The sequence below is a fragment of the Syzygium oleosum genome, unplaced genomic scaffold (genome assembly GCF_021117445.2).
Source record: "Syzygium oleosum isolate NSW1041296 unplaced genomic scaffold, Sole_v2.1 Sole_v2.01, whole genome shotgun sequence".
Classification (NCBI taxonomy): domain Eukaryota; kingdom Viridiplantae; phylum Streptophyta; class Magnoliopsida; order Myrtales; family Myrtaceae; genus Syzygium; species Syzygium oleosum.
This window is the reverse complement of record NW_026607485.1, coordinates 30,970,867-30,994,861: the sequence shown is the minus strand read 5'-3', so window position 1 is coordinate 30,994,861 and position 23,995 is coordinate 30,970,867. Positions and strand designations below refer to the sequence as shown.

The 23,995-nt window shown below is 40.4% G+C and overlaps 3 protein-coding genes across 11 annotated transcripts; 2 read left to right on the top strand and 1 right to left on the bottom strand.

Annotated features, from left to right (window-relative positions):
• Positions 1-86: 86 nt before the first annotated feature.
• On the bottom strand, positions 87-4,457 carry LOC115692817 (uncharacterized). Of its 9 annotated transcripts, XM_056309953.1 has the most exons (8): positions 4,362-4,457; positions 4,104-4,244; positions 3,904-3,995; positions 3,492-3,787; positions 2,547-2,613; positions 1,430-1,478; positions 793-837; positions 87-572 (listed from the first exon to the last, which is right to left on the bottom strand). In XM_056309953.1, the coding sequence occupies exons 3-8, from the start codon at positions 3,956-3,958 to the stop codon at positions 506-508; spliced, it is 579 nt and encodes a 192-aa protein (XP_056165928.1). In that variant the 5' UTR covers positions 3,959-3,995; positions 4,104-4,244; positions 4,362-4,457; the 3' UTR covers positions 87-505. The 9 variants fall into 9 exon arrangements, with proteins under 9 accessions (XP_056165928.1, XP_056166013.1, XP_056165985.1 ...); XM_056310038.1 differs by lacking the exon at positions 3,904-3,995 and having other exon boundaries at positions 3,492-3,830; XM_056310010.1 differs by lacking the exon at positions 3,904-3,995.
• A 1,128-nt stretch (positions 4,458-5,585) lies between these two features.
• LOC115692808 (uncharacterized) lies at positions 5,586-7,833 on the top strand. Its single transcript, XM_030619767.2, has 3 exons — positions 5,586-5,814; positions 5,924-6,042; positions 7,514-7,833. The coding sequence occupies exons 1-3, from the start codon at positions 5,666-5,668 to the stop codon at positions 7,519-7,521; spliced, it is 276 nt and encodes a 91-aa protein (XP_030475627.2). The 5' UTR covers positions 5,586-5,665; the 3' UTR covers positions 7,522-7,833.
• Positions 7,834-20,289: 12,456 nt separating this feature from the next.
• On the top strand, positions 20,290-23,101 carry LOC115692818 (probable indole-3-acetic acid-amido synthetase GH3.1). Its single transcript, XM_030619787.2, has 3 exons — positions 20,290-20,712; positions 20,879-20,980; positions 21,369-23,101. The coding sequence occupies exons 1-3, from the start codon at positions 20,393-20,395 to the stop codon at positions 22,741-22,743; spliced, it is 1,797 nt and encodes a 598-aa protein (XP_030475647.1). The 5' UTR covers positions 20,290-20,392; the 3' UTR covers positions 22,744-23,101.
• The last annotated feature ends 894 nt before the right edge of the window (positions 23,102-23,995 follow it).

The following is a 23,995-nucleotide window of genomic DNA, read 5'->3' as shown; positions in this document are numbered from 1 at the left end:
AATCTGCGACTTGCCTTAAATGGCCCCGCCAGTTTCGAAAATGCAGAATAGAAGCCAACAGTCCTAGTCAAATTCGGCAATTCAAGTTAAACGAGCCCCAAAAAAATAACAGATTTCCTCCCTAAAATGAGCATGGCCTGTCACATGTAGTCACATGACAAGCCATTCTGGCTACCCCTCAGCTGTGATTGCAAAAATTTGCAGCAAGCTGAGAATATCTTATCAAATACAAAGGGGAAAAACGAATATGAGAGAGAAGAAGGCAGACCGATCTAAATTCAGGGGGATGATATACAAATGACGGAAAAAGATGCAGAAGAACGGCGAAAATGAACCTTACAAGTGAGGTGATCATCTTCTCTCCTCTCGCTAATCGCTCATAGATGAAGCAGGACGTAAGTACACAATGCCCAGCACTTCAAGAATCATGTTGGCAAGACTAAGGACTTTAATAAGAAGAGATCTTTAAGTAAGGCAAGAGAAATGCACTGACAGCTTATCGATGTCATGGAAGGCGGACAAGCTTGTTGACGGCAGAATCTAGAGCATCAACATTCCTCCTCAGAATTTTTCTGAAGCAATATCAAGGAAAACACAAATGATAGCACTAACCGTAAATTCAACTGAAAAAAAAAATAAGAAACTGTACGGCTTTTACTTGAATGGGCGTCGCTTGTTTGTAAGAAGTAAAATGATGCTTTTCAACGAATTTCGAAGTTCAAAGGATAAAAATGTGTTCTAGGACGAACAGCACAACAACAATAAAAACTTTTTCCATCTAGTCAAGGATACAGTTGTGTCGCTAGACTTTCCATGCCCTTCATTTCTTCATTTAATCTGCAAAAACAAGAATCCAAGCCGAAAAACTTACTAACACTCCAAATACCAATTACTAAAGAGCAACATGTGACTAAATTCCAAATAGCAACAGAGGTTTCACAAGGTGCAATGTTTGTCATGACTGGTCATTCAAAGAATTTCTTAAGTACCACATACAAGAGTTTGAGTTTCCATCAAATGAGGAAAAAACAGAATATCCACAGTACAAAATGAACAGTGCAAAAGCTGAAATGGTGGCAGCAACAGGTTCTTCACCTGCATGAATGCACTTCCCTTGTTCTCGATCAAAGAAGCTAATTATCAAATGTTCTAGTCACACCAGCAAATTAATCTCATTCTCTCATTAACAGTAAGAATTTTTATGTGAAAAGTAGATGCAAAAACTTTGCCATTAATTTCCGCAGGAAAAAATTTCCTGGAATCAATTTAAGATCTACATGTAAAACATAGAAGAACAACATCCTTGCATGTAAAACATGAAAGAGAAGGAATGACAAAGTTCAGAATAGGAGTTTCCATAAGTGAGTAAAAATGAACAAACACAACATGAAGTTCCAAAAGGCAAAGTTAGGCATCAAAGTCTGACTACCTTAGACAGGAATTTATGTACCGATTTCCTTTTGTTGCTGCATCAAGCACTACAAAAAAGAAAAGGAACAACAAGGTTGAGATTAAAATACACGTAAAGAAGCCTCCATTAACATATAAAATGGCAAAAGAACACTACAAGTGCCATAACTTGTGTACGGCGCTCACTTTGGTGCCATAAGTTTTTTTTGGATCACTTTAGTGCTAAAATTTTTGAAAGACGATCACTTAAGTGCCAACTCCGGTGCCGTACACAATTTTTCGCCGGAAATCTGACGTGGCCTTTTTTTTATTAATTTCTGAAGCTGACGTGGCTCGCCGGAGATTGGCACTTAAGTGATCGTTTTTCAAAAATTTTAGCACTTAAATGATCGTTTTTAAAAAATTTTAACACTTAAGTGATCGTTTTTCAAAAATTTTAGCGCTGAAGTGATCCAAAAAAAACTTATGACACTTAAGTGATCGTTTTTCCTCCGACTTGGCACCAAAGTGATCAGAAAAAAAGTTATGGCACCAAAGTGATCTCCGTACACAAGTTATGACACTTATAGTGTCCTTTTGCCCATATAAAATATCATGGAGTAATTTTAATGAGATTATCCTCAACCAATTACTGCCTCTAACCCAGCTTAATCAACACAAAGATTTGAAAGATCTCATGAGCTTCATAAGCATGCAACGAATTGCCAAATGTTGTGAAAATCCCATTAATTACTTTCTTTTAGTTACACTTCTAGATCATTTGAGATTACATTTTGTCTTTATATATCATTTTCGAAAAACAGCAAACAGCATTGAATAATCTAGCCAGTAAAAAATGTAAGCTTGCGCAAATACATACATATGTATCCATTAATCTCCAATATATACAAGGACAACAGTCCAGCTGTGCATCCAACCCATAAATGAATACTAGTGAGCAGGTTCCACACTTGACCATCATCAGTTGATGTTGCCAGAAAATGCACATAAAATGCTAGCTGACCAGAACAGGTTGGTGAATTTAGCTCCGCATATGGACTTAATTCACGAAGCAAATTTCGGATTACTAGTCCACTAGTAGTCATTCATTAGTGGAAAAAAAATACCAGATTTTTACTTTATTTTGAAGAATTTACCAGATTCTTGAAGGCGCCCAGCAGCATCATTGAAGCACTGCATATGATCTGTTGAGCAAGAAGTTACCTGCAATTTTAAAATATCTAGCCAGATAAACACAGAGCTTGCAGTATCGGGAATAGCCACCAAAAAGTGATAGTTGTAATTTCTCTTTTAACAGAATATGGAGCTATTCCAACAGCACAAGATTCTGACTTTGAAAGGTGTCACACCTAAATAAAATTTTAAGACACTTCTTGAAATGTAAATTTTAACTGGACAGCACCTTAAAACTTGATACATTTAAGACATCTCAAAAGAACACTAATATGCTATATTTGGCTCATAATTTTTTCCTTCAATGTGAGTATCATCAGACAAGCTTTATAAAATTTAATAAATCTCTCATATTTCAAGCTAATTGAACTTCCAACTGCAAATAATCCTTAAAACATACCAAAGGTGCTCATGGATAACATGGAAAAGCGCATGGGAAATGTGTCTTCCTTGACACTTTATTAATACTAACGATTCCTTCTCTATAAAATTTATCTTGACAACTCTAATGTGTGACATAAGTAAACATTTACAAAGCATCAAGGAATGCTCACAGTTCCTCTCATGGTTTGCTGTCAAAAGTTACCTAAGAACCTACATAAATCATCAATCATCAATGTTTTATTTCTTTCAGCGTCATCTATCTTCAGAGTATAATTTAATCCAAATCTCTTCTCATGATTTACTTTCCATGAAGATGACGGGACCAACATAGCTAATAATTTTATTAATGCTGCAGCATTCACACTGAACCTTGAAAAGCCGAAAGGGCTTTCAAATCATTCAGTTTCATCTTTAGGATGCACGAATCTCCTCTACAAATAATTAAATGGCATCAAACCAACTTAGTCTAGCTAGGAATTCGAAACAAAATGAAAAGGTCAAAGGCACAATCTGATCTAACTAACCTCAGAAAGGGCTAAGCGAAGCGAAGCAAATAGAGATGTGAAGCTCTCGGCAATTGCGACAGAGTCTCTCTCAACCACTTCAAGAGCTTTAACAATGTCGGTCTGGTTTGGCAGAGGCCTCTCTCCAGTCCCGTCCTGCCCGCTGCAGTCAGTCAACATCGGCAGAGATGTGGAAGATGAATCGTGATCTGGTTCTTCTTTCACTGTCTGCTGGTCCTGAAACTGGCATTTCTGATCTTCATAATCCATTTTCACAAATTTGCCTATACTTGCGATTCGTTCTCCACAGTCAGCCACTGGAGGCGGCAATTCAACGAAAAGCCACTACCTCAATTCATACTGCATTTCAAAAGGTGATAAAGACAGCCACTCGTCATACACAAGATATAGACAAATTGTCATGATCTAAAACCTTGATAGAAGTGACCGAAACCGTGACTCAGTCTGCTAAACCGAGCGTCCCACATGAAGATAGCCCTTTAAAATTCTTCAAAGCAAGGGGTACTACAAATACAATTTGATTTAAACTCCAATTTACATGACCCCATGAAAAAGCATACCAAGCTTGACATGTAAGCGGGGGACAAGAACAGAACAAGAAACCCAACTCACCAGACCACCACCTTGAACATCTAGGAGATGGGCATTGATCAATGCCCCCAAAAGCTAAAACCTTGGCATATTTCGCAGACTCAGACCCCGAATTCCAGCAATTTCTCGCCCCAAAAATCGAGAGAAAGCAATTTTCTTTTCCTTTATATGCCGCAAAATCAGATTCGAAAGGGATATTTCTTCAATTTCAAAGCCAATCACTTCCAAAAATCGTAGCTTTATGCATCGAATTGAGGAGAGCGACAGTCAAGAGCATACCCTTTGGAGCAGGAGATGGCGGGTCGCTCAGTCCAAGCTACGAGGATGCAACTCGGTCTCTTCTCAGACCACGCAGGTAGGTACCCTCGGAGGAGATAAACCAGCAGCAAGGTTCTTAAACCTGGAGCGGCGGTTCATCCGGTTGAACCGGGAACCGGCCCTTAATCCCTTCAGATTATTCATTGCCCTCCCATTGGTCAAAAACCTGAAATGAACCGGTTTGGCCAGCGGTTCAACCACTGAATCGGCGAATCGGACCGTGATTTGAACTGGATTGGGCCGGTCCAGCACGTGAATTGGCAGGATGAGTTGCCATTTTGGGATGTCACATCAGGCTCTGAAATTAGAGGCAAAAAACTAAATCATGAAAACTTTATAAGAAAGTGGATCCAATCCTATGAATGGAATGTGGGGTTTGGAACACTGGCCATCTCCAGAATTGTTTATTTATACTAGGGGTAAGCCAACAGGTCGGTTCCTAGTGGAACCGATCCAAACTGGTCTTACTCATTCAGTTCATAAGGGATTGATCCGGTTCTCAACTCAATTCCAAAAATGAAAAACCAACCTTAATTGATTTGATTCCCAGTTTTATATCTTGAATCAGCCGGTCCTACCTAGAAATCTAGAACCCACATATGAGTTTACCCTAATTCCAAGTAAGAGTTTTTACTCTCTTTTCTTAAGTGAAAATATTTGTTGAAATTAAATATATTTGACATATTATCATCAAGTAAAAAGAATTGTATAACATGTTTGACACATGTATATTGTATATACAATAAAATGAAATAAAAAAATAAAAACAAAATGAAAGTCTCAGTCGATATCTCAATTAACCCTAGAACGGGTCGATTCAGTTCCAAATCAATTCTATGGTCAACAAAATAAGTTCCATATTTCAAGGTTAAAATTTATTCACCCTGAAAAATCACTCCTAGTTTAGAGCATTGTATATGTTTTGAATTTTAGTTTCTTTTGCTTAGTTAAAATTTTGCAATATATCTCAAAATGTGATTTTTCGAGTAGATTTAGATTGCATAAAGTTGAGATTATCTCAATCAATTTGATCTAAACTCATGTAATCCAATTTGATCCACTCATTTTTCACCTTCATATTTTACACCACTCATTTTTCACCTTTACATTTTGTTTTGTCTTTTTTTAAAACTTTTTTCTTTTTGTCCCTTTTTTCCTCTATAGTTGTTTTTCTTTCGCAATTTCTTAATTCCCTTCCCCTTAAACCCTAGCCAAAGTCTCTCCACAGTCGCTGCTCTGCTCGCGCACCTTGTCCCCCGGAGAAAATGGCGGCTCGGTACGGATCGCTGTCGAGATCCCTGATTCAGGCCGGAAGATCGTCGGCGCTCCGGTCGTCCTCCTCATCTCTCCCCCGCGGGCGGCCTCCCCAGATCCCCCGCCTCCACTCTCGCCGTCCTCTCTTCACCGTCCCGAGGTTCTCTTTCTCTTCTTCTCCTCCTCCTCCTTTCTCGCTGTAGAAAGCTCGTGTTTTTTCCGGTTTCAAAGTGGATGAGTTTCGTGCTCCGCGATTGGTTTTCCGTTAGGAATTTGGGGCAATTGGGATGCGTTCAGTCGCTGATGCCGCTGCACAGCACGTTGGCTTCCTCCAGGCTCACTTCCCACATTTCTCTCGAGGCCCGCGCTTACTGCGAGCTGTCTCAGGGTAATTCGCAACCCTTTTTCCTCCGTACCTGTTTGTTCTGGTGATTAGAATCGGTACATTGCGTGTGGTGTTGTTGATCTTGTTTATTGGGTGTGAGGAGTGAGTTCCAAACATATAAAAATCAAGAATTAGTGAAAATGCTGGGGATGGTGCGGGAATTTTAGAAGCCAGTCGTGTAACTCGAAGCGCGCTTATTGCGAGTTGTCTCAGGGTAATTTGCAACCTTTTCCTCTGTGCTTGTCTTGTTCTGGTGATTAGAATCGGTGCATTGTGTCTGGTGTTGTTGATCTTGTTTATTGGGTGTGAGGAGTGAATCCCAAGTATGTGATGAAAATCAAGACTTAGTTAAAATGCTAGGGATTGTGCAGAATTTAGAAGCCAATCCTGTAAAAAGTTCGAGTGATTTTAGGGCTATGTTTATACCGGGAAAGAGTCAAAGGAAAATTACGAAAGAGAGTCAGAACTTAGGTTTAGTAGCTTAAGGAAGTATTTGATGATTTTGTGGTTTGATTTTCCGGTTGTGTGATTTGCTTAGTTATATCTTGCTAATGGACTGGTTTGAAAGGTCTATGAGACCATCCCGAGAAGGGAGTAGTTGAAAATTTCTCAAGGTTGTCAGCTGCGGAAAAAATTCGTTTGTTTGAAGTCCCTAAATGTTTGCTCCAAGGTTTATTGGAGGGTAAACTTGCTGGTTGGATTCCTTACGTGGATGCATGTGAAATGAAATCTCTGTAAGGCATCTGGTATGAGGGACCAAAATACAGATATGCATCTGTTCAATTTTTTTTTTTGTCGAGGTAGAGCAATTTTAATTTGATTGTCTGTGGTACTGTGAATATACTGACTAGTGCGCAACCACACTGTTGTCATAAGATTCTGGGGTCATTTTCATTATCCCTCCTTTAGACGCAATGTCTTGGAGATACCTCTCACATTGTTTGCTAGAGCCAGCCTAGAAATTCTGTATTGCATTGTGTTTAGCTTAGATTTGGAGCTTGCTGCAATGTCTCCGGAAGCTGAAACTGCTCTACTGTGACATCCTATTATATAATTATTATCGAGACCAATATCTGAAGCGCCAAAAGCAGGCTCACATATGTTCAGGACTAATCAATGCTTTTAATTGGTAGAAGGAGATACCAGGCAACGAAAGATGTAACCACTGATCAGCAACATTTTAATGTGTATTTCACCATTTGTATGGGTTGTCTCGTCAATGAACCACTATATTCATTTGCTCCGAAAGATTGCTCTGTTTCTGAGCTAGGGTCAGAACTGCACTAGAACATCAAGAAATTCTGAGACATATGCTATAGGAATTTTGTTATGTCACGCTCCCTTTGTGAAAGAAGCTGAACACTATTAAATTAGTGTAGCGCCTAACAATCGCCCCCTTCTCTTGTCATAACTGCTGATCAATGTTGGAAGGATTCTTGGTAACACGGATCATTAACATTGTGTTTGCTTGTAGGTACTTGAAGACACCTCTCAATCAGCACAGGAGATGCTAAACAGTATGGATCTTGAAGTATACTCTCTTGGGGGCTGCTTTCAAAAGTAGAATGCATTGCATGACTCTCTCTATTAGCATTTTTCTGTTTCGATTTTAGTGTATTGTAGGAAATACTTTGGAATGCTTTAGAACTAGGTAGGTTCAAGTTCAACCTGATTAACCTTTAATCATTCTTCATCTTTTTTAATTTATGCCTTTAAACTGTCAAGAGGTTCAGAAACAAATTAGTTCCTGAGTGAGCATGTTGGAATTTCAGTGAATTTATTTCTTTCCAATAATGAGTATTGTACAGGTTAAGTTCTATGGATCAACAGAAGATGGCATGATGGCATGGTTTTTTAACTGCACTATTCACTCTTGGAGTAATAGAGTTTAGCTATGTTAAAAGCATTTTAACACGAGTTTTTACAACTCTTCCCTAAAGCCTCAATGTAATAATGGCACTTCAGCCACTAATTGGTCTTTGCCTGCGTGAGTGTCGCATTTACTTTTCTGAAAACTGGTGTGGATTGTTGAAAACTAGAGAACTTTTATCTTTTGCATCTCTTCTGGTGTTTCTCCTTCATTAGACCTGTCTGTTTCCTGAAGGGACTTACCGTTGCTCGGGTGTTCTTGGTATTCAAATATCGGACCAGTTGGATTTGGTTGGTCGTCTCATGTTAAAAAATGCAGATTGCTCAAGTTTCTATCAGCAGAAAGGTAGAAGGCAATTGCCTTTGTTATGAGAACAATTCCTCGTAGCAATACATAAGTCGATTAAACCACGAGCTTCCCTCAGGAGTAGGTGAAGGGGGTAAATGGCATTCTGGTGAGTTACACGAGCTTACCTGGTTAATCGGTTCTTACCCCCTGCATCAGGTTCTGCATTGCGCCATAGGCACGATGCTCAGTTAAGTAGGGTCGATTGGATTCAATTCTAGTCATTCCAGTCTTTCCCTTTAACTCTGAAGACGGAAATAGAACAGATATTCACAAAAGGGAAAGAAACGAAGTATGGTATGATTCTCTGGAAAATTTTCCTCAACAACTTCATCAATCTTGAAATCTCATATTGCACTTCATAAAATCATTTAAAAACAAGCACAATTCATTGCGGCTTGAATCATTCCGGTTTCATTAAAGTTTGATCGCTGTGGCTTGAGGCAATAGCTTTGATGCATTGTCCCCCTCTTTTCCAGCACTTTGGATTCGGATCCAAAATATTATTCAAGATCGAATTACATTATTGCAAGATGAGCATATGAGTAGACTAGGTTGATACGTGCATGATATGCTTTGCACTTTTTAATGCGTTTACCTAAGATTCCATGCATTTTTTGTCGCAAGAGAGTCCGATGTAATCAGCCCATCAACTCGGCCCCTTCTAAGTAATAGCCCTAAACAATACAAGAGACAGTACCGCTAGCAGAAGCTGAGCTAGAAGAGGCACGCCTCCTCAGACGACAACCTAGGGTTAGCCTCTTCAGTCCTCAGCCTCACCACCAACCCTTGTCGATATCAGAGTAATGATAAGCCTATCTAAATCAGGGCTTGTTAGAGTAAGACATCAATTAGTTAGTGTCTACTGCTCGATTTTCTTCTTGTTCTGTTTTTCAATTCAGCTCTAGGGAGATGTTGAAGGGGAAAGTCTTCGAGGGGGGAAGCCTAGGAAATCATAAACTTTGTAGCCTTAGGAAAAAGATGGGTCGGATTTCGTTTGCATGAACCTAGAATTGGCAACATCCCCTAATGACTATGTGGTCCACTACTGGGGACGTGGACCACGATGACAACCTTAGCTACATTACTCTTATTTGTTGTTTGTGTTTGTGACTAGGTTTGAATGTTTAGTTACACTGTGTCTATCTTTTGATTTCTTGATTACTCTTTTTTCTCTCACATTTTTGCTAGTTAAAAAAGAAAAGGATGAAAGGAGGTAACCTGGGTCGCTATTTTTTTTTCTTTTTTCGCATGATCGTGAATACGAGACTATGGGGAGGTCATCGCCGAGGTTCGCTCGCAACCTCTGCGGTTGATGTAAGCAGGCATAGTCGCCGTATTCCCACTGAGGTGCTAGAAGTCTGCGACTCACTCGTCAAAGTAAGATGCATGACTCGTTCCTTTGACAAAGTCCTTTCACATTCATCCAATTAACTTGGTAAGATCGATTTTTGGTTAAAGGAAAATGTGCGGATTGCAACTCAATCTAATGCGCATTGAGCGAAAGAATTTCAAGTTTAGCCTAAGTAAAAGTCATCCACAAGCACAATGAACTGTTGCATTGAACTTTGGTTCCCGAAAATGTTTAGCTGATCATCTCTGATATGATTAGTTTGTAGTATGCGCCCAACAAATTTCATATTTTCTCTTCGAAGTTAACATGGAGGGTAAAGCCAGGATCCCCAGTATATAAAACTAAAAGCAAAGATTCCAAATCTAATCACATTCATACTAAATTTTAAAATACACGAGTAACTTGCATTAAAAAACAATTCGTTTCAAGTGGGTCGTTAAAGATATTTTTCTGATATTATGAGGATATCATCAATACATATATTCAGCAAATAATTCACGTATTCGGCATGTTATGTGTATCTTCTACGTGGTCGGGTCTGTGTCTAGATTTGTGATATGGTATATTAGACAGTATTTTCTCTGATTTGGTTTGAGAACATATAAAGAGGTAATAATTGTAATATCGAAGCTAACGATTTTAGGGTTTTATCATTCTTCTCATTTTCAAAGTTTTTTTTTTTCGAAACAAACCATTCGCATTAAGTAGCAGAACTAGAAGAACAACAACAATTAGCATCTAAACATAATAGATCCCAAAGGGATTGAGAGGGCTCAAAAAGCCAATTAGCAAAAAGGGACCCTAATTTATGGGCTTTTGCAATTCGATATACATGATGATTAGCTTCTCATTTTCAAAGTTGGGTCGTCGGAATTCACTATTGATGCGTGCATAAAGTTTCTCCTGGGTTCAATTGATTTATGACAACTAGTAAGTGGATGCTACACGATTCTTTTCTAGCCAAGCACATGGAGATTGTTAGAAAAATCACTTTGAAATCAAACCAAAATTAGGGAATTCCACCAACATGACTTCCATGTATGTCCCCAATTGGCGTCCGATAGTTCAAAGACGCCCGATTTCAAGATAATTTGGTGAAAAAGCAAACCTAATTCTAGTCTCACTACGCCATGCAATTGGGTGAATTCAAAGAACCTATCGAGTCTCTAGCAAACCAATGTTCTACTCGAGAAGGTATTGACCTTTCCACTTACCCGTTGATTCACAAGGAAAGGAAGAAAAGATTGGCCCAAGGAGACTTCATCCTAGTCAAGAATTAGATGGTGATTCGGGTGACATTATTTTGGGGCAAAAAAATATAATTTTGGGTAACGTTAAAGTTAATCCGAGCCAAACATATTGACCAATTCCTGTGGATGTCTCAGAAATGTCAAAGTCAATTACATGTGATTTTTTTTTCCAAAGAAACAAGTTAGCTTTATGTTGCCACAATGCATGACAAGCCGAGTACCCTTGTTTCAATCGAACCCAAAATTCAAGATAGACCTTTTTCTGGTCATATATATTTATAATAATATTTTCACTTGATTGGTTTTGGCAACGATGGAACAACTACCGAGTCAATTAAGAACACGCGAATACGTATGCTTTTATGAAAAATCAACGATTTAAAAATTATTTTCTTAAAAAAATGATCGATTGTATCCATCGTGAAAATGAACTAAAGAACACTATTCTCATAATCTATGAAAATATTTCAGCATAGATTATTATTGACAATGAAAGCATTTTTCGTTAATTAACATTTCTTAAGTAACATGAAGAATCATTTCTAAGGAATTTTCCACTAAACAAACGTGTTTTAAAAGGAAAAACTATGTCGGACTCAAATTCTTACTGAGAAATTATGTATAGTTTGTATTTGAATGTATATGAGTAGTATGTAGATCTTCAATCGAGCACCCTCAATATTTTATTGTCGAAGCGCATTAACCCAATTGAAGTAAAGATGTTCAATGATATTATATGGAGTATCATTAAGTTCGACAAAACTATTTTGACTATATTAATTCTTAAACTATGACATCCCGAATTCCACATCAAATAGGAGAGATCATGTTGAGCGACTCATAATTGAACACACACCCTCAAATAGTCACCACCTTGTGTGGTTACTCAAAGTATTTTTTGGGAGACTTGCCGCCGGATTATTAAAGATGATATTAAAGTAATACCTCCTCCGGTAGATATACATTCATGGACAACCGTTACTCAAATGAACAAAATCGATTGCTATTTTCGTATAGCATGAATTAACTATAAAAATACATCCGTAGATGAGTTTGATGCTGCTCATCAGCTCAAGTTCAGGGGTTAGCGTGAGGGATTTGGTCTTGGAGCAGCATACATTCTACAGCCACCTTCACATGATAGTAAAAAAAAAAAAACAAGGTCAATTCAATCTTGTCTATCATTTCTCAGACTGTAGAGAGCCCGATTGCTTCTACGTCTACGATGCCGCGGAATATATTAGTAGAATACCAGAAAAAACAACAAGAACTTTGCATCATCGTTTGACAAACCATTTCCCAATTGACCTAAACTCCTTCCCACCGTAATAAAATTCGTAATAATTCGCAAAATACGACACACCTCCTAACGCAAGGTTGGATTTCGAAGTCACCTTTCAATGTCTATTCAAAATCCAGCCTTGTAATTGGATGGTAATGCCAGCAAACAAAACCGCCGGTGGCGATTATGGGGACATAATTAGCATTCTTAAAAGGAATATTGGTACATTGTTTGAAAACATTACAGAAGAAGACACCAAAACCTAGTCTATTGGCAGCAGAAGGGAGAAAAATGCATAGGAATCATCCTTGTTAAGAGACAGAGGAACAATGACAATCCTAGGGTTTGACACTTCGAAACACCTGCATTGCGTGTACGATTTGACTACTACTATGTTTTGGACCATCTGTCATCTAAAAGAACGAGACTTTATCGTAACAATTCATGCATCTCTTGTTTTAATTGGTTGTGAATCTTTTAATCTTAGAGAGCATATTTACAATGTAAATCATTGCCTTCCCATTGCATCTCTCTCTCTGTGATCTCCCGGATCGGAGGTTGTCTACGGAGGACAACACACTTCCGAGGTCATTGAATCTGGTTTGTGGCAACCACAATGAGAGAGAGAGAGATAGAGAGAGAGGCATGGCTGAAATGGAGTTGGGTCAATGCTAATTAGCTAGGGCTTAACGTATCTTCAATGCGAATATTAGAACATAAAATAGAATTTGATGAATGATTAAACAGGTATAGTTTTATTCGAACTACATATACAGGGTACCAAATATCTTTTTGCAAGATTAGGGTTTAGAGTGGGTACCGCGCCAAAACCAAGACACCTATCGTGTACTCAATAGTCCCAAAATTTTCAAAATTGAAACCTATTTCATTACTACCTATGCCAACCGTAGAATCTACTCGACCATGCCGATTTAGTAGGTTCTAGAATAAAGAGATATTGATTTCCTAGAGGTTCTACCTTTATAAATTAAAAAATAGAGTTATTAACTTATTAAGATCTCTTTTTTGTGATCTTATTTCCCGTCCTTTTTCTTATTGCGAATCCACCTCCCTTGGCATTTTTGTTCTTCAATCCACCAATCTTGTCCTACATCAGTGATACATCAAGAAACCCTAATTTGGAACCTCAAAACATTTTAATCGGTCTCTGTACCGTAAATTTGTAAATTCGGGTCACATTAAACTTTACCAATTGGATCAAAACTCACAAAAAAATTATATGCTATCTAGATATATCTTGTTCACTAACTGTCTTGTGCACTTCTGGTTATCACATGATGCAATTAACACAAACAAATATATCACTTAACCTATTGTATTATCACATTACAAGACTTAGAAAGTTAGGCGACACGTGTCTGCTTTGCCAAAGCAATAAGATTGCGATATAACCAATAAGAACACAATTATTGGTGCAGATCAGATCTCCTAGCGGCCAATGGCTATATTTTTCAACGTCCATAGACTACGAATGCATAACGTATGCTATTTATGTCTGTTCATCGACCTTGGACTATAATTTAATTTATGTCGCAAATGGATGGACAAGGTGGAGTTCTTTCTTCTTGTTAAACCTCCTATGTCACGTAACATATGTTTCATATGTACACGAGGGGTGGGGAATAACAAGCCGAAGCGTGGACGTAAAGGAGTTCCCAGTAAGGGACGGTGTAGACTTTTAATATGGTCAAGGTCTTGATTTTCTAGTTCTAAGTAGCTTTCATCGCATGATGATTCGGAATTCCACGAAAGAAAGATCATGACCAATTAATGAAGGGACGACGAGTGGTATCGACATGGTCGAGCCTTATGAGAAGTCGACATGGTATTATCGTACATATGCATTGTGTGGATGATATAGTCGATGCTCTATAGATGCGATCTCGGTCCATGAAATATATTAATTACAAAGAGTAAACTTTCGTGTGAAGTTGGGTCCGTGTCATTGATCGGTTTTGGTTACAAAATCAGGAGATAAAAAATGATAATTTACTCCTGAAATTGTCTTTCCTGAGGATGTTAAAAAAAAGACTTGACAAACTTTACTAGCTACAAGGGTTTCGCTCACTCAAGCCTGTCTTTTTCTTTTCTTGGAAGTAGACATTATATGTGACCAAAATGTAGGTAGGTTCCACAACATGCCAGATAGAAAAACAATTCACGTAACTCTAAATTTAGATCTTATTGACAAATTACGAAGACTATCATCTTAAAAATGAAACATGCATTAATTGCTATTTATCCAATTCGGATTGATTCGATCACGTAAAATCCATGTAAGACCCGCCAGCCATGACGGTTCGAATTGATCAGGTTCATGCACAACCCGGATCTAAGTACCCAGTGAATACAAATTAACTGGTAGTTGTCATATCTCAGCACCTTTTCGTGTGGACCTTCTCTCTAGTGCTGTCGTGATGCAAGTCGGCGATGACCCAGCTCTTCGATCCCAAATTTGAACGGACATCCGAGCATGATTGGAAAAGCCAAATTCCTCTCATCACAGAAATTACTGAAAAGATGAACGCTTCATCTTATTTTATTGTGGAAATCATGCAGTTATAGGAAGGAGATACAATGGTTGGTGAAATGGAGCAAAATCAACATCTTTGAGATTTCGAGATATTATTGTTGCGAATATGTACGATTGACATCATGGCCAAGTTGGGCACCCCGTGATTTGGCACCGACGGGAACTTTTCATCCCACGCCTCGAAGGACTTTTGCTTGGTGATTGACAAATTTGACCACAAAATTGGTTCGCATGGAAAGGCATTTGCACATGTTTAGGCATAAGTATACATATACCAATCTATATTTACTTTTTTTTTTCGGTCTATAATCCATATGTACTTCAAGTATGCATGATCGTACTCAAGTTTAAGTATGATATGTGCGTGCGTGCAAGAGTTATCGCAATCGCAATACGGGGAAGGTTGAAGACGTGACGAGATCTCGCGGAATCGGACATCTGAAAAAAGGAAATACACATTCTCTCTCTCTCTCTCTCTCTCTCTCTCTCTCTCTCTCTCTCTCTCTCTCTCTCTCTCTCTCTCTCTCTCTCTCTCTCTCTCTCTCTCTCCATTCAATGTATTTATTCTCATTTTGGTGGGAAAATTTTCGCAAAAATCCTAAACTTATTGTACAGGCTAATTCGGTCCTAAACATTTTAATTTCACCACTTTAACCCTAAACCTTTCGACAATTTTCTAACGTAGTCTTTCTGGCCAATTTTTGGACAAAAATCTCTAACATAGATGATTTTTGCAGTTTTTGCTGACCATCGCCGAGGCCTTGGCGACCAATGCAAAGAAATAGAAAAAAAGAAAAAAAAGAAGAAAGAAAAAGAGAAAACATTCAGAAAATTTCAAAAAAATTACAAAAATCATCCAAGTTTTGGCCATAAAGGACTACATTAGAAAATTGTCGAAATGTTTATGACTAATTTGACAGAATTGAAAAGTTTATGACTGAATTGTCCGACGTACCATAGATTTATGAGTTTTTCTAACAACTAGGCGTCATTTTGGGAGTGGACCGAAGTGTCTTTGGTGCCTCAAAAGATTTTAATTGAGACCAAACTAAATGAGTAATTCTTGGATTCAAGTGCAATTGGTCCTTGCAATCTCATATAACTAACTGATGAAAATGGCATCATATTTCATCCTATAAAGATAAGCACACACACATACAAACGTAGTAACCTCCATGTGAATTTCAAAGTTATTCTCACCACGTCCTGTTATGAGAAAAAAAGACCAACTTGCTGCTGGACCACCCTGCATCGGTCATGTGTAGCGACAGCGACATTTGAATATGTTAACAAAATTCCTGTTGTTTCAACTCTCCACTGCCCTTCTTTTCATTTGAGCATCGACAAGGACATTCTAACTTGCTCCTCTTGACAAATTTAGCTTAACCCTAGATGGTTACCTCATGTTCCTCGGGATTCCTTCGATGTCTATATGATCTTTTTCTTCTTCTTTTTTTGGGTGATCTTTTTCTTGGGAAGATAAACGTTAACATGGAATAAAAGAAGAAAACCCCATTAAGAATTCCAAAAGAATTTAAAATATTGCCACCAAACTTTGTTATCCCAGTCATTCCAGAAAGATGGTGAGGGAGAGGAAGCCATTGGAAAGCAACTGTCAGATGACGCAGAAACAATGCAAAAGCTTCACCCACCACCGCTCCCTCCTCTCCCTTCTATATAAAACCTCATCACGAACCATGACATGCACAACGCGTACAAAACAGAAACCATCATCCCCCTCATCAATTCTTTTTCTGCAAAAAATAGAATTATGTCACGTCCACGTGATCACTGCACCACCATGGATGGACGAGCATCCCATAAGAAACCCCAATTATTCCATCCCTCATGTGAAAAATAAAAACAAAAACCGGAAAAAATTGAATCTAGCCGTTTATCATTCTTTATTTTTGCACAACATAAATTTTCTTTAAAAAGGGACAATGACGTGAATAGTTCCTGAATTTTGGCCGATGTGTAATGTGGTCCCTGAACTTTACCCAAATGTGCAATGTGATCTCTGAATTTTTAATTTGTTTATGTGGCCCCTAAACTTTTGGTACATATAACATTGAATATTTTCATATAGTCCAAGGACTAAATTAAACATGTACCAAAAGTTCAAGAACAACATTGCACATTTGGGTAAGGTTCAAGAACCATATTGAACAAATTAAAAGTTAATGGATCACATTGCATATTGAGTCAAAATTTAGGGATTATTTGTATCATTTTTTCTTTTAAAAATTGAATTGTGTCAATTATGTCTAGATCGATACCATCACGTTGCGCCAAATTAATATGCTTGAGAAATGATCGCAGACATCGTTTGAGAAAAACTTCGTCAGATTATGTAAACAAATGGTGCAAAGAAATTGGGTAGATGAGAAAGGGCAGGGGGACAAAATAAGAGAGCGGCTTAACGTTGAATGAGACAAATCAAATCGAACGAGAGAGAAAAGAGAACATATAAAAATAGAGATTACTTTATTTGAAGGTTACGTCTGCCTCTCCGCTTACCACTATCTCCATGTCTTATGTAGTGCATCATCTTTACAATTTCCTCATGTTTCTTCAAACAAAAGATCAAGGTGACGTTAACAAAGAATTTATTCATTATTATCAATAAAATTGTCCAAAAAGTCCTAAACCTATTCTACTTTTGCCAATTCAGTCCTAAACATTTCAAGTTTGCCAATTAAGTCTTAAACATTTCACTTCTTGTCAATTGAGTCCATCCAACTAATTTTTGCCACCTAGAGTTGACGTGGATGCCGGTCAGTGCTAGCCATCCGGCCAACAATGATGTGGTCATTTTTAATACTTGTTTTAAATTTTTTTAATATTTTTTATTTTTCTGTTTTTTTCTTACCTTCTTCCCTCTAGCGAAGCTCGCCCCTGCCGGCCACTGGCGAGGGCGAGCCTCGCTGGCCCCTGGCTGGGCAAGGTCGAACCTTGCCCGACCTCGCCGTCCCGACCCAAGCGAGGTCGAGCCTCGCCCAGCCAAGGCGAGGCCAACCTTGCCGTCGCAACCCAAGCAAGGGAGTTCCAGGCGACGGCGAGGTCAGCCTTGCCTTTGCTAAGTGAGGTTCGACCTCGTCCAGCCAGGGGTCGGCGAGGCTCGCCCTCGCCAGCAGCCAGCGAGCTTTGCCAGAGGCCGGCAAGGTTAAGGAAAGAAGGCTAGAAAAAAAAAGGAAAAAAATATTTAAAATATATTAAAAATTAGCACATCAGCGGTGGCCGAATGGCCGATGCCGACCAGCGTCCACATCAGCTCCGGGCAGTCAAAATTGATCAGATGAACTCAATTGGCAAGAAGTGAAAAGGTTTAGGACTCAATTGGCAAGCTTGAAAGGTTTAAGATTGAATTGTTAAAAGTGCAATAACTTTAGGACTTTTTAAACAATTTTCCCCATTATTATCCTTCGCCATTATACCAAGTTGTAGTTCTCCAAGAGTACACAATCATAGTAATCTTCATAGTTAAACTTAATATAGTAAACTCCAAATCAAGTTCCGATATGAGCAAGAACTAAAAGTTTCTCTTGAGATGGCTAGAGGGAAAAAATTCGATAGAGTAATTCTCTCAACAATCATTGAACAGATTGAAAAACTTTTGATGTTTATCCTTTGGGATCCGCCTCATCCACTGCTCAAATGTACGTGCCACGATAGACCCAACTGCCTATTGGTGAGATCCTCACTGCACCTCACCACGGTGTGACAAGGGAGTTCAAGAATGGTCGATGATACATCTAAACACACGCCCATTCTTCGCAGACTAATCAATTTCATTGAATTATTCGAACGAATGAGATCAGATTTAACTTGTACACGGTGTGACAAGGAGTTCAAGAATGGTCGATGATACATCTAAACACACGCCCATTCTTCGCAGACTAATCAATTTCATTGAATTATTCGAACGAATGAGATCGATTTAACTTGTATAAAACCCCTACAAAGATCTTGTGCAGCACATTTGAAAAGCTTCTTGAATTCATCGAGTAGCTAAGCGATGGCCAAACGTGGCAAATGTATATACTTTATAGATATGGGAAAATTGTCCAAAAAGTCCTATAACCTATTGCAATTTGGCCAATTCAGTCATAAACATTTCAATTTTGCCAATTAAGTTCTAAATATTTTCTCGTTTTGCTAATTGCGTCCATCCGGCCAATTTTAGCTAGAAATCGATAATGTGAATGCCAGCCATCTTAGGTGGCACGACCGACGCTAACATGTATAACTTTTATAATTTTTATTTTTTTCTTCGTTTTTTTCTTTCTTTTTCTTTCAAACCCAACGACGGTCGCCGATCAACCCTCGCCGGTCATAGGCAAGGGCTAGCCGACCCTCACCCACGACTGGCAAGGGCTTCGCGATCGTCACCCAGATCTAGGCAAGGGCTACGACCCTCACCCATGACCAACAAAGGCTTCGTGGCCCTCACTCAATGGCCGACGAGGGTCACCAGCACTCGCCTATGATTGGCTAGGTTTGGTAGGGAAAAAAATAGGAAAAGAAAGAACGAAGAAAAACAAAAAAATAAAAAAAAATTATAAAGAAAGAAAAAGAAATACTTAGGACTGAATTGGCCAAAGTGCAATAGATCTAGGGTTTTTTGGACAATTTTCCCTCGCAAAGGAGATAGATATCCTAATCAGCACAAGACAAAGATATAGTTATCTATATAGACACCGGCTTCATTATTGCAAAAAACAAAAGAACCAATACAACCAACCCAAGAACAAAATCATAGAAAAGCCCACACACGGTCCTAGTGTTCTCCTTCCCCATACGCAACAGAAGAAAAGATTTGCATTTGGCCGTTTCTCTCTCTCTCTCTCTCTCTCTCTCTCTCTCTCTCTCTCTCTCGTATCTTAGCCGGCAGCCATTGTTGTTGTTAGTGAATAATTAGGGATTCTCCGGATAATTTCCTAATGCTACGGATATTTTGAGAATTCTCCGTATCTCTAAATAGTTGTGCATATCTCTCTAGGAAATTATCCTATATCACAAATATCTTAATGATTCTATTCATTTTCTGTATTTGTCAAGATTGCGTGCATATTTTTCTTCGGTTGTTCTTACACGGGGAATCAAGCGGATTTTTCAAAATGTCTCAAAATAAGGAAATTATCCTAAGGAATCCCTGATTATTTTACCAACAGATGTTGTCCTGAGGCCAACAAGCTCCTCTCCAAGAAAGAAAAGAGCCGTGCGGACAGCGAGAGGGCGGCCAGGACGGGCCTCTGGCCGCCCTCTCGCTCGGTATATGTACAACGGTACAAGGACCCGGACGAGGACCCGCTGACGTGGCCGACACGTGGGCCCCGCGTGTCGCCCCGACCAGGTGGCAAGCTTACTTGTCACGGGCCCCGCCTGTCCCCCCTTCGCGGGGACAACTGCTGCGACACAAATATTTGCTGTGTCGCTCGCTCCGGAGTCGCCACCGTCCCCTCCCCTGCCCCCCTGCGTCCTACTTCCGAAAACCGCTATTCCTTCTTCTCCTCGGCCTCCTCCTACCCCGCACTTCACCGGCTATAAATACTCGCCATCTCCTTGCACGGTCTCTTCACTACACAGCCCACCAGCAAACGTCTGTCTCTCCTCTTTCTGTTCACCGCACGCTCAAACCAACCCCCCTTCTCCTCTCTCTCTGTCTCTCTCTTGCCAACCTCCCTGACCTTCAGTCATGGCCATCGACTCCGCGATGCCGTCTCCGCTGGGCCCGCCGGCTTGCGAGAAGGACGCGAAGGCGCTCCAGTTCATCGAGGAGATGACCCGGAACGTGGACTCGGTCCAGGAGAGGGTGCTCCGGGAGATACTGAGCCGGAACTCGGAGACCGAGTACCTGGGCCGGTTTGGGCTCGGCGGTGCCACAGACCGCGACTCCTTCAAGGCCAAGATCCCCGTGGTGACCTACGAGGACCTCCAGCCCGAGATCCGGCGCATCGCCAGCGGTGACCGGTCCAACATCCTGTGCTCTCACCCCATCTCTGAGTTCCTCACCAGGTGCAATTATTTTTTCGCTTAATATCATGTCCGTTGTATGTTAATCCTGGTGATTTTAAGGGAAAAAAGAAGCTTGGAATCTATCTATTTTATGTCGTTCTATCTATGGAAGATGATGACCTTAATTAATGTGTGAGCATATAATGACGAGTGCACATATTCGCAGTTCGGGTACTTCGGCCGGAGAGAGGAAGCTGATGCCGACCATTCAAGAAGAGCTGGACCGTCGCCAACTACTCTACAGTCTCCTCATGCCGGTTATGAACCTGTGAGTATGCCTAAAAACAAATGATGGCGGCTATAACCAAATGTTTTCTGAATGAGACCTTTTATAATAAAAAAGACGCAACTTTGAGTAGCCTGATAAGAAATGATGGCGGGTGCTTCACTTTTTTAGTTTGCATTTCCTTGTAAGTATATCCCCAAGAAGATCCTATAGTTCTTTTGTGGTTGGTACCTTTCGTCTTTAGACCCTCTGCAGTGAAATGTATAATTTGTCCAAACGAAGTGTTGTTAGAAGACTTACAATGATCTATGAGTGTAGTGATATTGTGTTATAAAATGAGTCAAGATAGCATTCCTCTTATCATTGATCTGGTTATTTTGGAAGTGATATCTGATTTTTTTTTTTTTGAATTTTTTTTGTTGATATGTAGTTATGTGCCCGGACTGGACAAGGGCAAGGGCCTCTACTTCCTCTTCATCAAGGCGGAGACTAAGACGCCGGGTGGCCTAGTGGCGCGCCCGGTGCTCACGAGCTACTACAAGAGCGACCTCTTCAAGACCCGCCCCTATGACCCGTACAATGTCTACACGAGCCCGAACGAGGCCATCCTTTGCGCCGACTCCTTCCAGAGCATGTACACCCAGATGCTCTGTGGCCTCCTCATGCGTGAGGAGGTCCTCCGCGTGGGCGCTGTGTTCGCCTCTGGCCTCCTCCGTGCCATCAAGTTCCTCCAGCTCAACTGGCAGCAGCTAGCCCACGACATCGCCACTGGCTCCCTAAACCCTAAGGTCACTGACCCTGCCATCCGGGAATGCATGTCCAAGATCCTAAGCCCTAAACCGGACCTCGCCGAGCTCATTCAAAAGGAATGTTCCGGGGAAAATTGGGATGGGATCATAACTAGGATTTGGCCCAACACTAAGTACTTGGATGTGATTGTGACTGGGGCTATGGCTCAATACATACCAACCCTAGAGTATTATAGTGGTGGCTTGCCCATGGCATGCACTATGTATGCATCATCCGAGTGCTACTTCGGGCTAAACCTAAAACCCATGTGCAAGCCCTCAGAGGTCTCGTACACGATCATGCCGAACATGGCCTACTTCGAGTTCCTCCCCCATGACCCGTCAGCCCCACCACTTTCCCGGGACTCCCCTCCCCGGCTCGTCGACCTGGTGGATGTTGAGGCCGGGAAGGAGTATGAGCTCGTAATCACAACCTATGCAGGCCTCTGCCGGTACCGGGTCGGTGACATCCTCCAGGTCACTGGGTTCCACAATGCCACTCCGCAGTTCCGCTTCGTGCGGCGCAAGAATGTGCTCCTGAGCATCGACTCGGACAAGACAGATGAGTCCGAGCTCCAGAAGGCCGTGGAGAGCGCGTCAGCACTTCTCCGCGAGTTCAACACCAGCGTGGTCGAGTATACGAGCTACGCTGACACGAAGACCATCCCAGGGCACTACGTCATCTATTGGGAACTGCTCGTGAAGGAGCCAACCAATGCGCCGGCTCACGAGGTGCTCAACCGGTGTTGCCTCGCCATGGAAGAATGCCTCAACTCGGTCTACCGGCAATCCCGGGTTGCAGATAACTCGATCGGGCCTCTAGAGATAAGGGTGGTGAAAAATGGTACATTTGAGGAGCTCATGGACTATGCAATCTCTAGGGGTGCTTCAATCAATCAATACAAGGCACCAAGATGTGTGAATTTCACGCCTATAGTGGAGCTTCTCAATTCAAGGGTGGTCTCGGCGCATTTCAGCCCTAGTGCGCCGCACTGGACCCCCGAACGACGTCATTGACCGGATGAGGACAGCGTTCAGATCTAGCCAGATCGACCGATAAAAGGGAACAAGCTTTTGCTTCTGTCTCTGCCGTATCATATCTCTTTTGTGCTGGATATCTTCTTATCTTTTCAAAAGTGTCTCTTTAGCTTATCTTTTGAATTCCCCACGTTCTGTGTGTTGGTGCGGAATAATAAGTTCAGTTGATCTGGGCTAATGATGTAACTGTCAAGGTGGTGTAAGCCTCAATGTTTGTTCCGTTTTGTGTCGCTCTGCCTTCGCTTTTCTCTTTCACAAAAGTTGAAGACAGAGACTTGTGAGAAGGGGCTTGTCATGGAGGTGGGACGGTAATGGCAATCGTTCCAGATTTGTGGAACCATCGAGGGGCAGTGATGTGAACTCAGTTTGGATCGTGTAGGCATCTTGTGCATGGAGCTTTGTTCACGTGCTAGATATTCCTCTGCGAACTAGGGTTTCGTTGCTGTTGTCGGTGGGGTTAATGTGATGGCTAAAATTAGTTTTTCTTCATTCGCCTAATGTTTTTGGAAGCTTATCATCAGGTTTTAGTGGGTGGATGGGCATGTGAATGCGGTATATACTAGCAACTTTTCGACGGGCTAAAGCCCTTTTCTTTCACTTTTTTAAAATTTCCTTTTCGTATGCTTCAGTATTACTTTTGTTGACAGCATACATTGAAATTTGATCCTTTGTTTAGTGCAAGCAACTATCATTACTCAAGCTGAAAAGAAAAGGAAAGCAGCCATTTCAACATCTTTTTAATTGGGTTTGTCTGCAAGAGCTAAATATAGTTGTTAGCCAAAAGTTAATATGAACCGGATCTCCCCCAAACTCACGAACTAGCATCAAGTATATATAAAAAAAAAAATCAAATTAATGATATTGTAATTAATTAAAGCTAAAAAAAGGGGTAGAGCACATTAGTTTCACAATTCCTAAGTGTGGTAAACAATATATATCCACTTTCAAATGAAATAGGTATTTTGTAGCTTTTTTTTTTCAGTCTTACTCTAACTCTCAACTCACTCTCAGACTTTTACCCTGCCTTTTTATAGAGCGTGGGAGTTGAAACCCACATCTGAAACTAAACATCCCCACTCCTGCCCCCTGAAAATATGAGGAATCGAACTCCCCAAGGTATTTTATAGCTTGACAAGTGGTTTTCTTTTAAACTAAAAGAACTGATGAATGTTTAATAATGAGTAAACATAGATATAGTCCACATGTATATGTGTGTGTGTGTATGTATAAG

Bases quoted from the DNA above. Each gene is read 5' to 3' on its own strand.
- LOC115692817 (XM_056309953.1), bottom strand. From the start codon at position 3,958: ATGTGGGACGCTCGGTTTAGCAGACTGAGTCACGGTTTCGGTCACTTC. The intron at 3,788-3,903 runs GTTTTAGATCAT...TGCCGCCTCCAG, and splicing joins TTTCGGTCACTTCTATCAAG to TGGCTGACTGTGGAGAACGA. The intron at 2,614-3,491 runs GTTAGTTAGATC...TTAAAATTGCAG, and splicing joins TTCGCTTAGCCCTTTCTGAG to GTAACTTCTTGCTCAACAGA.
- LOC115692808 (XM_030619767.2), top strand. From the start codon at position 5,666: ATGGCGGCTCGGTACGGATCGCTGTCGAGATCCCTGATTCAGGCCGGA. The intron at 5,815-5,923 runs GTTCTCTTTCTC...GTTTTCCGTTAG, and splicing joins CCTCTCTTCACCGTCCCGAG to GAATTTGGGGCAATTGGGAT.
- LOC115692818 (XM_030619787.2), top strand. From the start codon at position 20,393: ATGGCCATCGACTCCGCGATGCCGTCTCCGCTGGGCCCGCCGGCTTGC. The intron at 20,713-20,878 runs GTGCAATTATTT...ACATATTCGCAG, and splicing joins ATCTCTGAGTTCCTCACCAG to TTCGGGTACTTCGGCCGGAG. The intron at 20,981-21,368 runs GTGAGTATGCCT...GTTGATATGTAG, and splicing joins CTCATGCCGGTTATGAACCT to TTATGTGCCCGGACTGGACA.